The following is a 14,395-nucleotide window of genomic DNA, read 5'->3' as shown; positions in this document are numbered from 1 at the left end:
AGTCCCATAAACTTCCCTAGCTCCTTCCAGTCTCCATCACTTCCAGTCTGGGGGCAGGGCCATGGGGAGGAGGTTATAACATGTGTTGACGCCCAACGAGTCAGAGATGTTGTGATAAAACGGAAACGAGTAGTAGATTTGTCCTTGACCGAGGAAAGGGGATCAGTGGAAGAATTGACTCCTTAATTAAGGATGCCGTGTGCTGCTGAGTCCCCAACTTGGAGCCAGGAGTGGTGGGGGACACAGATGTAGGAGAAAATCACGTCCTCAAGTAGCTCACAGCCAGCAGGGGAAACAGGTGGGCACAGGTGCCATCACTTTTCCAGGACCAGATGTTGCCGTGTTCTGAGTGGCATGTTGGGGGCTCCAGGCGTTAGGGGGAGTTGGGGGGGCTGAGTGATCACCGATGGCCGTGGAGGGCTACTGAAAGGGGTGGGCTTTGAGAGCAGGAGACAAGTCTTGAGGACACCACAGTGGACCAGGCAGGGGACTAGATCTGAGGTCACTCTCTCAGGGTGAGATATTGGTCCTCCTTGAGACTTGGGTTCTCCATTTATAACCTGGGGATCACAGTTCCCTTCCTGTCCTGAAGGTCTTTTTTTTTTTTTTTTGCCTCTCCCGTTGGGGAGCACAGGCTCCGGATGCGCAGGCTCAGCAGCCATGGCTCACGGGCCCAGCCGCTCCGCGGCATGTGGGATCTTCCCGGACCGGGGCACGAACCCGTGTCCCCTGCATCGGCAGGCGGACTCTCAACCATTGCACCACCAGGGAAGCCCCTGAAGGTGTTTTTGAGAAGCTTATTATTCTCATTATTAGAAAGATCTTGATAAAAGCCAGGGTAAGTTCCCAATTCTTTGGAAAAGTCCTGAGTAACTGGCATCAGCGGTCCCTAGGATGGAGCTGAGTGTTGTGTGGCCTTGGGTGGGCTTTTAGGTGGGGTGGGGCAGAGCAGGAGGCCTCCAGGGCAAGCCCTGGAGCCAAGTCAGGGATTATTTTTGTTCCTCTGCTCGTGGCACCTGGCCCGGGCTCAGCGATGCCATCTGTCCCCTCCAGCCCCTCCTGGCAGGGCCCCCGAGGGTCGCTGGGGGACCAGGAGGAGGCGCAGAGGGACCCTTCACTGGGCTGCTGTTGGCTTACCCTACCCGCCATCCCTTCTAGCCGCGGCAGAGGCCGCGTGCGTGGGAGCTTTGCCTGGGGAGGGAAGCACCTGCCAGGCCCGGCTGTGGGCAGGCGGGGGTGGCGGAGGGGGGGTTGTGGACAGGACAGGCGGGCAGGGCTGTGGGCTGGGAATGGCAGGCCACACGGAGCTGGGAGCAGCTCCATTTCGGTAATGGATCCCGTGGCCCAGGGCCTCGGGTGACCCTCTGCCCAGCTCTCCTCCGGGCGGACCCAGTGCGGGGGCCTCAGCAAACCTGCCTCCTGGGGCAGGGTCTGGGCCCGGCTTCCCCCTGCCCACGAAGCCCAGCTCCCAGCTCAGCCCAGCTCAGCTCCCGGCCCAGCCCAGCTCGCAGCCCAGCCCAATTCCCAGCTCAGCCCAGCTCCCAGCTCAGCTCCCAGCCCAGCTCAGCTCCCAGCCCAGCTCCCAGCTCAGCCCAGCTCCCAGCCCAGCTCCCAGCTCAGCCCAGCTCGCAACCCAGCTCCCTGCTCAGCTCAGCTCCCAGCCCAGCTCAGCCCAGCTCCCAGCTCAGTCCAGCTCAGCCCAGCTCAGCCCAGCTCAGCCCAGCTTAGCCCAGCTTAGCCCAGCTCCCAGCCCAGCCCAATTCCCAGCTCAGCCCAGCTCCCAGCTCAGCTCCCAGCTCAGCTCCCAGCCCAGCTCCCAGCCCAGCTCCCAGCTCAGCCCAGCTCTCAGCTCAGCCCAGCTCAGCCCAGCTCCCAGCTCAGCTCCCAGCTCCCAGCCCAGCTCCCAGCTCAGCCCAGCTCCCAGCTCCCAGCTCAGCCCAGCTCCCAGCTCCCAGCCCAGCCCAGCTCCCAGCTCAGCTCCCAGCCCAGCTCCCAGCTCAGCCCAGCTCTCAGCTCAGCCCAGCTCAGCCCAGCTCCCAGTTCAGCTCCCAGCCCAGCCCAGCCCAGCCCAGCTCCCAGCCCAGCTCCCAGCCCAGCCCAGCCCAGCCCAGCTCCCAGCTCAGCCCAGCTCTCAGCTCAGCCCAGCTCAGCCCAGCTCCCAGCTCAGCTCCCAGCCCAGCCCAGCCCAGCCCAGCTCCCAGCTCCCAGCCCAGCTCCCAGCTCAGCCCAGCTCCCAGCTCAGTTCCCAGCCCAGCTCCCAGCCCAGCTCCCAGCCCAGCCCAGCTCCCAGCTCAGCCCAGCCCAGCTCCCAGCTCAGCCCAGCTCCCAGCTCGGGGGAAGGAAGGGCCCAGGGAGCACAGGCCCAGCTCTCCGAGGGGCCCACGTGGAGTCAGGGAAGTTGGGGCACCCTCCTTTTCATCTCCTAACTTTCTGGCCTCTGGGGCACCTTCTGTGTTTAGTGTCAGATCCCAGAAGAAAATCTAGGTGAAGCCAGGAGACACGACGCCGTAGGTATTCATATTATTAACTAGCTAGTATTAATTATTATTAGGCTTTAGAGTTTAAGGTGTATGTCTCTAACTGGTCTGTTTAGGGCTCTAGGCTTTACGTGCAGCTTAGTAATAGTGAGGGTGACGTGAGTGAGTAGCTCTTCCCGAGCACGGGCTCTGGGTCAGGCCCCGTGCAGTTGACATCTGGTCTTACCGACCGTCGCATGGACGCCTCTCCAAGGCAGATCGGTTTCCAGCCTCCTCTGAGCAAAGCCGCAGGCGAGAGTCCGCAAGGTATGTTTAGAGGCCGCTTGGGAGAGTAGGGGGTTGGGCTGCGAGCCGCAGGCACTGCCAGCGCAGGAGGGACCTGCCAGGGACAGAATTCACAGGTGATCTGGCTGAGGCCCAGAGAAACGGAGGGACTCGTCCACGGTCACAGCGGCTTGTAGACCTGGAGCCAGAAACGGCGTCTTGATTCCCAGACGTCACCTTCTCATTTACCAGCCTCCAGAATAAACCCCGAAGGGATTTACATACAACTCAAGCTCTCCCTCTGGTGTGCCCAAGTCCAGACATTTACTGAGATTTCCTTCTGTTTCCTAACACTAAACACAGAACAGTGCATACTCCCCACAGAGAAATCATTACTTCACAGACGCACACCAAATAGCCATTGATTTGTTCACCCTTTTGTCCCCAGCGTGTGCAGCGTGTGGAGGATTTAGTTGAGAAAGACGGCCAGCCCTGCCCTCGTGGGGTCTGCAGTGTGCTAAGGGGGACCAGTCACCCTGGGAGCTGGCGCTGAGGTGCCCAAAGCACGGGGACCTGCCGGAGCGCGGAGGGCGCCTCACCCAGACTGAGCTTGGGGTCATCCTCCCAGGGGAAGGGGGATTTTAGCTGAAACAGCTGTACCCCTGAAACGAACACAGTATTGTAAATCAGCTATTCAATTAAAAAAAAAAGAAAAGATTTTGGCTGGACCTTAAGGATGGGTAGGAGTTGGCCGGGGGAAGGGGGTTGGGGAGGAAGGTCACCGGCAGCTCTGCCCTGTGCGGGGGAAGAGCTTGGCATTTTGGGGTATCATTTGGGCAACTGAGTTTGGGGCTTGGGAGGGGGGTGCAAAGAAGAGGGAGGAGAGAGAGTGGTGCAGACGGATGGAAGGTATGGATGGAGAGCCGCAATCGGCGGATAAAGGGCCTGTAAAATCCCATTATTTAAGAGCCCTGGGAAGATTTTAAGTGGAAGGATCGTGTGCGGTAGAAGCGTCGCTGGCTGCAGTGAAGAGATTCTGGAGTCTGGACGGGGCTTGGCCGGTCGTCCAGGTGAGCCCTGGGGAAGCTCTGGGTTAGCGCTCCAAGAGAGAAAGACGGGGTGTGGTCGTGAATCGCTGATGGGAGAGGAGAGGGAAAAGTCAAAACGCACTCCTCGGGTTTTTTGGCTTCTGGGTGGACGGTTGTGTCTGTTCCTGAGAGACGGGGCAGGAGGAAGATTCAGCCACAAGTGGAAGGACGGGACTTTGGCCGTGTTGAGTCGGAAGAGCTTTGGAGACGTCTGGGAATCGGTGACTGGTTGCTATGCAGTCCAAACCCAGGGAAGATTCAGGTTTGGGGATCATAGTGAGGGGTAAGCCATGGGTGAGGACCCCCCCGCCCCCACCCAAGGGGTGTGTTCAGGGTTTAAAGAGGAGAGGTCAGGTCGGAACCATGGGAGACATGTATGGGAAGGGTCTGACCCAAGGTGAAGGCGCTCCGTTAGATGACTTGACAACCGTCTTGGGCATCCGTGTGTTTTGAGAATCAGTGTTAAGTTTTGTGGAAAACCTTGTGAGATTTTTATTCCTGATCTCATTGAATTTATGCTTTATCTGGAGAGGTTCAACCTCTTGGTGATGGGTTTTCCCATGCACAAACACACAGTTTCCTTTCCGTTTATGTAGGGATTGTACGTCTTTCAAAGAAATTACCATTTTCTCTGTAAAGTGACAAATCTTTGTGATCACTACTAGATAAATTATGGCTTTGGTTTCCAAATGGGGTATCTGGAATACAAAAAATTATGTTGTCTAATACCTTATTTCTGGCATAAAAGAATGGAATTGGTTTTGATATGTTGGTCTTGCTGAACTTTTTAATGATTTGTCCGTAGCATCTTTTCAATCTTCTATCATCCTTCCTTAGCGTAATGACACTTTTACTTCCTTTCCAATCTTCACAATTCTTTTTCTGTTCTACTGTGTTGGCTAGGACTTCTATTACAGTGTGAGTGTTCAGTGTTGAAACTCAGCATTCTTTATCTTATTCCTGACTTTAAATGTAATGCTTTTAGTGTTTAATCATTAAAAGTTTTGGTCACCAATTTCAACCTGTGAATGGGTTTTTTTCCCCTCACCAACCAGCTGGGTGTCCTACAATTCAACTCAGTTCTAACATTATCTACCGGGAGGTAGCGTGAGATCCCACAGGTTAAGGGCTCAGTCCCACAAGACTGAACCCCTGCAAGTTCAGGTTATCACCGACTATACATTGGAGGTTCCAATAAATCCCTCCCTTGGGTTCAGTTAACTTGCTTGAGTGGTTTACAGAACTCAGAGAAACATGTTACTTACCAGACTACCAGTTTACTGTAAAAGGATGTAACTCAGGAACAGCCTGATGGAAGAGATGCGTATGGCGTAGGGAAAGGGCGTGGAACTTCCATGCCCTTCCTGTTGGCAGTCACTCTCCCCATATCTGCACATGGTCACCAACTCAGAATCTCTCAGAACCTTCCCCTTTGGTGTTTTTATGGAGGCTTCACTGTTGAGGTGTGGTTGATTACATCGTTGGCTGTTGGCGATTAATTCAACTCTTGCCTCTCTCCCCTCCCCAGAGGTCGGGTGGGTGGGGCTGAAATTCCACCCTCTGATCACTTGGGTGGTTCTCCTGGCCACCAGCCCCCATCCTCAGGTGCACCTCATTCCCGTAACAAAAGATACCTTTATGGCTCTCAGCACTTAGGAAATTTCAAGGATTTTGGGGGCTCTGTGTCAGAAACAGGACGAAGACCAGATGTGTACTTCTTCTTATAAATCAAAATATCACAATAGGTTTTGGGAAGAAATCTGTTAGATTAAGGAAGTTCCTTTTGTTTCTACAGTTTGCTAGGAGTTTTTACTGTGAATGGGTCTTGTATCAAATGCGTCTTCTGAGCTTATGGTTCAGAAATACGGTTTTTCTGCATTCGCATGTGCGTATGTATTGTGGGGCCAAACTTAGTGATCCTCAGTGTTGTTATTGTTTTTTTTTTTTTTGCGGTACACAGGCCTCTCACTGTTGTGGCCTCTCCCGTTGCAGAGCACAGGCTCCGGACGCGCAGGCTCAGCGGCCATGGCTCACGGGCCCAGCCGCTCCGCGGCATGTGGGATCTTCCCAGACCGGGGCACGAACCCGTGTCCCTGCATCGGCAGGCGGACTCTCAACCACTGCGCCACCAGGGAAGCCCCTGGTGTTATTGTTTTTATGTAGTTAGTACGGTTTAGATTCATTCATTTTTACCAGTCACCTTGCTCACTATTCTTCCATGTATGTAATATCTCTTCATACCAGTTCCTTTTTTTTTTTTTTAAAGATACCTCTTAAAGGAAACAAAACTGTTGGTTTTTCCAGTGAGGGTCTATTACTACTAAATTCTCTCCATCTTTGTCTGAAAATGCTTTTATTTAATGTTCATTCTTTTTCTTTCTTTTCTTTTTTAAAATTAATTTATTTTTGGCTGCATTGGGTCTTCGTTGCTGTGGGCAGGCTTTCTCTAGCTGCAGCGAGGGGGGAGCTACTCTTCGTTGTGGCGCTCGGGCTTCTCATTGCGGTGGCTTCTCTTGTTGCAGAGCACGGGCTCTAGGCACGCAGACTTCAGTAGTTGTGGCATGCGGACTCAGTAGTTGTGGTGCACAGGCTTTGTTGCTTCGCAGCATGTGGGATCTTCCTGGACCAGGGCTCGAACCCGCGTCCCCTGCATTGGCAGGCAGATTCTCAACCACTGCGCCACCAGGGAAGCCCTAATGTTCATTCTTGAATGATATTTAGGTTGGGTTTCTAATTCTAGGTTGACAGTTATTTTTCTCTCCATAATTTGGAGATGTTATCATGGGTTTTCCAGTTGACAAGTTCACTATCAATATATACAATCAGTATGATAATCTTTCCCTTGTAGGTAATCTGCCCCTTCACTCTGGATGCTTTTAAGATCTACTCTTTGTTTTTGGTATTCTTCAGTGTCTCTATAATATCTGTTCATTTTATTTGAATTTATCCTGGTTAGGATTTAGTATGGTTCCTGAATTGGAGGATTCATGTATTTCATCAATCCTGGAAAATTCCTTGCCATTATATTTTCAAATGTTGTTCTATTTCATTTTCTATACTCTTTCTCAAATGTTAATTGAAGGTATGTTGAACTGCCTTATTGTGTTCTTCTTGCTCTTTATCTTCATTCTTTTTAACGCGTTTATGAATAATGTCCTCAGATATATCTTCCAGGTTGTTAATTCTTTCTCTAGCTGTGTCTAATTTGCTGTTACTCTCAGTCGTTGAGTTTTTAACTTCAGTGGCTAAAATGTTTATTTCTAAATATTCTATTTGGTTCTTTTCCCAGTCTGCTTTGTACTTTTTGATAGTGTCTAATTCTCATCTTTCCAATTCCTTAAGTCAATAATCACTTTAAATACAATTATATAATAGTTTTATCTGATTGTTCAATTATCTATAGTTCTTGGGGGATCTAATCCCATCAAATCTTAATCATGGTGGACTGTTTCCTCTTATAATTTGTAATTTTGGATTTTGAGATTCTTGAGCGAGTCTTTGGATCTCTGCAGTCTGAGTTAAGATTGTCTTCTCAGAGATTTTCAGCCTGGGATCACTATTTAGTTTTGTGAATTGGCTGGGGGTTCCTGCGTAATATAAAATACAAATCTCAAATCCACTTAAAGGCAGGCCCTTGGCTACAAATTCTTAGGAAATAAAATTCTTTTTTATACCTAGGGCTTAGGCCAAGACAGGCAATCTTCCTAGTCTATTTTGTGACTAGTCTAGCTTTTCTCTGAGGATTGAGGTATTGTTCGCAGTTCCAACCTCCCTGTATCTCTCAGGTGTAAGGTCTCTGGGTGGCCACTAAAACCCAGTGTCTTCATTACTGAGATCAGCTTCATCCTCTGCTTCCTGGGGTTGTAGTAACAGCTCATTTGCCTATTGTTATAGGTTTGAGTTGTCTCATTTGGGGCCTCTTTACTTTCTTCTGAAGTCAGCTGTGTATTTAAAAGTGTATTTCTTATGTTTTATCGTTTCTAGATTTCTTTTACAGAGTGAGTTTTAAAAACCATCTCATCTACCGTATTGCCAGAAATTAAAGTTAGGAACTCTTTAAAGAAGTTTGTTTTGGAAGGTACAGAAAAATGTTTCAACATTCACAATAGGATCAAGACCAGAATTTCTGGTAGAGAATAAGCTAGTTTCTTCCAGATCAAGTGACCCCCTCAGACACACTTCAGGAAAAACTTACTTTAACTGGCCACAGAGAGGAAGTTGACATTTGTTATGCTAAAAGACCCGGGACCCTGGAGGGCGCAGATCCAGACCCAGCTACACTACTGATTTGCTGCATGACCTCGGGCACGTCCCTAGGCCTTTCTGGTCTCAGTGTCCCCATCCTCAAGCTGAGAGGATTCATACTTTGCATTTCAGTGGTTCTAACCTCCTTCCGACTGCATGTCTGTGCCAGCAGCCAGGACAAGCTTCTTGGAACCTCCAGCCCCTCCCAGGACGTGCTGCCCCCCACTTAGCTCCTCCTTGTGCACTTGACCATGCTCACCCTCATACCCACCTATCTGTGAACAGTGTGTACCTCTGACAGGCCTGGGGAAGGGAGAGAAAGTGAGGGGTGCTCTGGGGAGGTCTTATCTCAGAGGGTCCTGGAGGCAAGTAGGAGGGAGCTCGTGTTTCAACTCCTGGCCCTGGGTTTGGGCTGCTGGACCACACTGCTCCTCAGGGCTAATGGGGGAGGGGGTGACATGTGTGATGGGGAGGGGGTCCTCCTTTGCAGATGCGCTTGGTGGCTGGGAGAGGAGGGATGCTGGGACCTTGGGAGGGCTTTGGGAGGCAAATGGTACCCACCTGGTACTCATAATCCAAAAGCTGCCTTAAGAGTACTCGTATGTACTGCTTCTTCCCAAACTCCTGAGAATCATGTCCAGAAATCCACAGCTTGGACAGTTGGAGCCAAGAGATCACTGGGTTTGTCTCATGCTAGTGACTAGAATAAGGTTGTGTTGTCACCTTCTGGAGGTACCAGCCATTCAACCTTGCCATATCCCCAACATGTGAGAATCTGCCGGGGCTAGAATCTTCCTCTGAAAAGAGCCTGAGCTGGGATGGAGTAAGAGAATGGTGACCTGAATTTTACTCTGCATGTTTCATATTTTAATTATGGTTGAAATTAAACCATAATTTTATGGTGCAAAATTTATCATCTTAACCATTTAAAAAATAATAAAATTATTTATTTTTGGCTGCGTTGGGTCTTCGTTGCTGCGCTCAGGCTCTCTCTAGTTGCAGCGAGCGGGGGCTACTCTTTGTTGTGGTGCGTGGGCTTCTTATTGCGGTGGTTTCTCTTGTTGCAGAGCATGGGCTCTAGGCGCGTGGGCTTCAGTAGTTGTGGCGCGTGAGCTCAGTAGTTGTGGTTTGTGGTCTCTAGAGTGTAGGTTCAGTAGTTGTGGCACTCAGGTTTAGTTGCTCCACGGCATGTGGGATCTTCCCAGACCAGGGCTCGAACCTGTGTCGCCTGCACTGGCAGGCGGATTCTTAACCACTGTGCCACCAGGGAAGCCCCATCTTAACCATTTTAAAGTGTATAGTTCAGTAATGTTAAAAGTATATGCACAAGTGGATATATGTATATGTATAACTAATCACATTGCTATACACCTGAAACTAACACAACATTGTAAATCAACTGTACTTCCATAAAAATTAAAATAAAACATAAAAAGTCAACTTAAAACAGAAAAAAAAAAGTATATTCACGTTGCTGTGCAACACATCTCCGGAACTTTTTCATCTTGCAAAACCGAAACCCTATACCCCTTAAACAGCAACTCCCCACCTCCTCCTCCCCCAGCCCGGGGTAACCACCGTTCTACTTTCTGCCTCTATCACTTTGAGTACCCTAAGGATGTCATATAAGTGGAATCCCACAGTATTTGTCTTTTGTGACTGGCTTATGTCACTTAGGATAATGTCCTCAAAGTCCATCCATGTTATAACATGTCCAACCATGTTATTCAACCTTCCTTTTTAAGGTTGACTAATACTCCACTGTATAGAGATACTGCATTTGGTTTATGCTTTCATTCATCCGTGGACACTTGGGCTGCTTCTGTCTCTTGGCTATTGTGAATAGTGCTGCTGTGAACATGGGTGTATAAATAATCTCTTTGAGACCCTGCTTTTGGTTCTTCTGGGTGTATACCCAGAAGTGGAATCGCTGGATCATATGGGAGCTCTTATTTGGATGTTTTTGAGGGACCTCCATACTGTTTTCCCTAGTGGTTGCCCCATTTTCTGTTCCCACCAACGGTGCACAGTATTTTGCATCCTTTTGCCCCTTTTGGATTTAACGTAGAGCATCCCTGGCACTTGGTCCTCGTCTCCAACTTCTCAGCTCCATCTGGGTTCTTAGAGCCACGATCAGAGGGAGCCTGGTCATCGAGCTCCTTGGACAGGGTGGGAAGCTGAGGTCTATGGATGGGAGATAACCTGCCCTTGACACCCCAAATCTTCCACCTCACTCTTCGTTCCCTGGGATCCCCGGCCTTTCGCTTTGAGGTCCTGTGCCCTGATCGCCAGGAAAGGAGGAGCACCTGGTTTGGGGGTGGTGCTGCCTGGGTTCCCCCCGCCGACCCCGGTCCACAAATTCACCCACCAATGCCGTGGTTTCTGCCCAAACAGGTCCAACGGGCGCTCCTCCAAGCGGAGCCTTGGAGGGCACGGCCGGCACCATTACCTCCAACGAGTGGAGCTCTCCCAACTCCCCCGAGGGGAGCAACGTCTCTGGGGGCAGCCAGGCCTTGGACAAGCCCATCGACAATGACGCGGAGGGCGTGTGGAGCCCCGACATCGAGCAGAGCTTCCAGGAGGCCCTGGCCATCTACCCGCCCTGCGGTCGGCGCAAGATCATCCTCTCAGACGAAGGCAAGATGTATGGTAAGGAGGCTGTCGGGCCTGGCCAGCAGCGCCCCCCAGCTCACGGTCCAGGCCTGGCAACAGGCTCAGCACAGCAACCACGCTCCTGCCAAGTGACGGAGCGGGGTGACTTCTTGGCGCTCCTCCCAGGTGGACGCTGCTTTACTCTGTCCTGGGCTCCCAAGGGATGGGAGGGCCTCGGAGGAGACGCCTTTGGGTGGATGTGGAGGATGGTGAGAATGTGGTACTGGAAGACTGGTAGAACATCCCCCCCGGGGCAGGCTGGGTAAGTCCCTCCAGCCATCCCCCAGGCAAATGCCTCATCTCCCAGCTTCCCACCTTGGCTGTGTAGGCAGTTAGGAAGGCTGTCCTGGCTCACTCCCTCCCTCCCTTCCCCATGCAGGAGCCTACTGTGTGTCAGGCAGGGTGGGGCAGATCTAGACCCTGCTCACAGCTCGGTGAGGGTGAGCACACGTAACTGTACACAAGGCAGACAGGCGTGTCCCCGGAGAGGCTGAGGACCCTTCCCTCAGGGACGGTCCTCTCCAGCCGAGAGCCATCAGGTAAGGCGAAGTCTTCCTGAGCCGCTGAGGATGGGAACATACAGAGACACAATGTCCAGCAGCCCCGTGGGAAGGACTGAGCGGTCTGCCCGGGGCTGTGTGGACTTTTGGATGGAAGAGGGGGTATCTGGGGGGAGCAAAACGAACACTGAACCGGCTGTTGAGAGGCTCAGGTCAGCCCCCATTGACACTGGAAAGCCCGCCGGGACCCTCAGCTTGAAACGTGGGTCTTGGGCAGCTGAGGGGGTCTCTGACTGGCTGAAGTCCCTGACAGCAGAGGGTCTCGCCCTGCCCCCCCATGAGATGGCTCCAGGCCAGGCCACCACCCGTTCACGGGTGCCCCTCCCCCAGCGCAGATGCTTTGTCAGCTGTGTGGGGGGCCCATGGGGGTTGACCCAGCTCACCTCCGAGGGCTGCTGTAAGAATTGCCACAAATTTAAGGGGTGCCTTGGACAACAGAAATGTATCCTCGTGGGTCAGGAGGCCAGAAGTCTGAACTCAAGGGGTCCCTGGGGTTGGTTCCTCGTGGAGGATCCGTTCCGTGCCTGCGTCCTGGCTTCTGGTGGCGGGTGGCAGCCCTTGGTGTCCATGGCTCGTAGCTGCATCACTCCCATCTCCGACCCTGCTGTCACATGGCCATCCTCTCTGTGTCTCTGTGTCCTCCTCTTGCACGACACCTGTACGAGGTTACCACTCATTGGATTTAGGGCCCACCTTAATCCAGTATGACCTCATCTTAACTCATTACGTCTGTGAAGACCCTGTTTCCAGATAAGGCCACGTTGTGAGGTTCTGGGTGGACGTGAATGTTGGGGGGACAGCAGCACAATTCAATGGACCAAACTCAAATCTGCTTAGTTACTGGTCTGGGGCGTCGGTGGAGCTGCACAGCCCCGCCCACTTCATCCTTTACCTACCCCTTCCCTGCAGGGCCAAGGGATTCCTTCTCTCCTGCTTGTTGGGGAAGCAGGGTCCTCTCGAGCTAGACCCTGGGTCTGCCCCTTGGTCAGCAGTTAAAGCTCTCATCCTTCCTTACCAGCCCCTCTGCTGTGGCTCTGCTGGGGCCCCACTTCTGTGGGCCTCCACGCCCCGGGTCGGGCCCCCCAGGCCTCCCTGCTTAACTACTTCCTGCTCTAATGTTTGCTTCTTACTTTTGGTCCCTACGGAAGCTTCGTGGAGGAGAGAGCCGCCGTGTACGGAGCGCCTGTGTGTCCGGGGTGGGGCTGCTGATGGAGCTGGGCAGGCGGGGGCTCTGGTATCCTGGGCTCTTCCCGCCGCTTTGGTGGGGAGTGGGGTGCGTGCTGGTCAGGAGCTGAGGTGTGAGGGGGAGGGGTGGGTAGGGCGGGTCCCGGGTGTGGCTGGAGAGCTGTCCTGTCCCTGGGTGGGGCGGTGATCAGTGGCCGGGCGCCTCTCAGGGTTCCTCTTCCTGCTTTAAGGGGACAAATGGTCTGGCAAACACAGGTGGGCAAGAGGCGCTCAGCATAGGGAGAAAGCCGAGGGTGCTGCCGTGTGGGGAAGGCCCAGGAGGCGCTGACCGTGGAGAGCCAGCAGGCAGTGTTGAGCGGCGCCGTGGGCAGCTGTTTCTCTGTGCGTGGTGGTAGAATATGCCGTGGGAACCATGGGGAAGGCCCAGGAGGCGCTGACCGTGGAGGGCCAGCAGGCAGTGTTGAGCGGCGCCGTGGCCAGCTGTTTCTCTGTGCGTGGTGGTAGAATATGCCGTGGGAACCATGGGGAAGGCCCAGGAGGCGCTGACCGTGGAGAGCCAGCAGGCAGTGTTGAGCGGCGCCGTGGGAACCATTCTTCAGTGTATGGTTCAGCGGCATGAAGTACATTCACGTTGTTGTGAGACCATCGTCACCGTCCGTTTCTAGAATTTTCTCATCCTCCCGAACTGAAACTCCGTCCCCATTAAACCCTCACTCCCCCCTCCCCCAGCCCCTGGTGCCCACCATCCACTTTCTGTCTCTATGGCTGTGATTCCTCTACGGACCTCACGTAAGTGGAGTCACTCAGTGTTTGTCCTTCTGTGTCCAGCTTGTTTCACTGAGCATCACGTCCTCAAGGTTCCTCCGTGTCGTAGCAGGTGTCAGAAGTCCTTCCTTTTTTTTTTTGGTTTTTTTTTTTTTGCGGTACGCGGGCCTCTCACTGTTGTGGCCTCTCCCGTTGCGGAGCACAGGCTCCAGACGCGCGGGCTCAGCGGCCACGGCTCACGGGCCCAGCCGCTCCGCGGCATGTGGGATCCTCCAGGACCGGGGCACGAACCCGTGTCCCCTGCATCGGCAGGCGGACTCCCAACCACTGCGCCACCAGGGAAGCCCAGCAGCCCTTCCTTTTGAAGACTGAGTCACATTCCGTCGTATGATGGACCCCATGGTGTTCATCGGTTCACCCAGTTGATGGACATCTGGGTGGCTTTGCTTGTTTCAGTCGTTAAGGGTGGATACTTCTATCCGTATTCACATAGGAGGGTATAGGGTTAAGAGACTTGATCTTGGGGCCCCTGGCGATTGTGACTGAAGCAGGGTTTGGGACAGGCAAGGCTGTGCACTTCCAGCAGGCCTTGGGGTGGAACTGTGTGTGGCAGGAGGGGAGCCGTTGAGTGAGGGAAGCAAGATGAAAACAGTGTTTGGCAAACCGTCCTGGCCGTCCTTTGCGGCTCTCCTTCCCTGTGCTGAGAGACGGGGGAGGGGCCGAGGCCAGGAGCCTCTTAGTGACGGGGGAGGGGTGACAGCCTGTGCAGATGCAGAGAGAGAAGCTCAGAGAAGCCCAGAGCTTCTCCCAGAGTCGCTCAGGTAGTAAGTGGGAGTGGGGGCCGGGTGGGGCAGTGGTCAGCGCTCCCCATTACCCCGAGTGGCCCTGGTGAGCTCTGCGAAGCCAGCCTGCCTCCTGCTTGGCCCCAGCTCAGGTGGGTCAGGCTCCGGACAGGGGGACCAGGGGGTGCCCCGCGGAGTCTGGCGACCAACCCAGCCCCCATGGCACCTGTCCTCTGTGAGTACACGTCCCGCTGGGGTCCAGACACTGGCTTAGCCCCGTCTCGTCTTACCGGCTCAGGGGCAGAGCCAAGGCAGGGCCTTGCCGGAGTGGATGGGGGCTCGGCAGAGCGGAGCAGCCCTGCTGGGGGGTATATATA

General features: G+C 53.3%; 1 protein-coding gene across 8 annotated transcripts in view; it reads left to right on the top strand.

Annotated features, from left to right (window-relative positions):
* TEAD4 (TEA domain transcription factor 4) overlaps positions 1–14,395 on the top strand; it is a 67,898-nt gene that overhangs the window by 17,277 nt on the left and 36,226 nt on the right. For all 8 annotated transcript variants that reach the window (XR_004529068.2, XR_012324562.1, XM_033867184.2 and 5 more), the window contains exon 2: positions 10,469–10,723. Coding sequence is in view for 6 of the 8 variants with exons in the window: in XM_033867184.2 (XP_033723075.1) it covers positions 10,469–10,723 (255 nt within the window). In the remaining 2 variants the exon portion in view is untranslated. The remainder of the gene's footprint in view (positions 1–10,468; positions 10,724–14,395) is intronic.

The sequence above is a fragment of the Tursiops truncatus genome, chromosome 11, assembly GCF_011762595.2.
Source record: "Tursiops truncatus isolate mTurTru1 chromosome 11, mTurTru1.mat.Y, whole genome shotgun sequence".
NCBI classification, from domain to species: Eukaryota; Metazoa; Chordata; class Mammalia; order Artiodactyla; family Delphinidae; genus Tursiops; species Tursiops truncatus.
The sequence above is the reverse complement of the archived record's forward strand: the minus strand, read 5'-3'. Positions and strand labels throughout refer to the sequence as shown.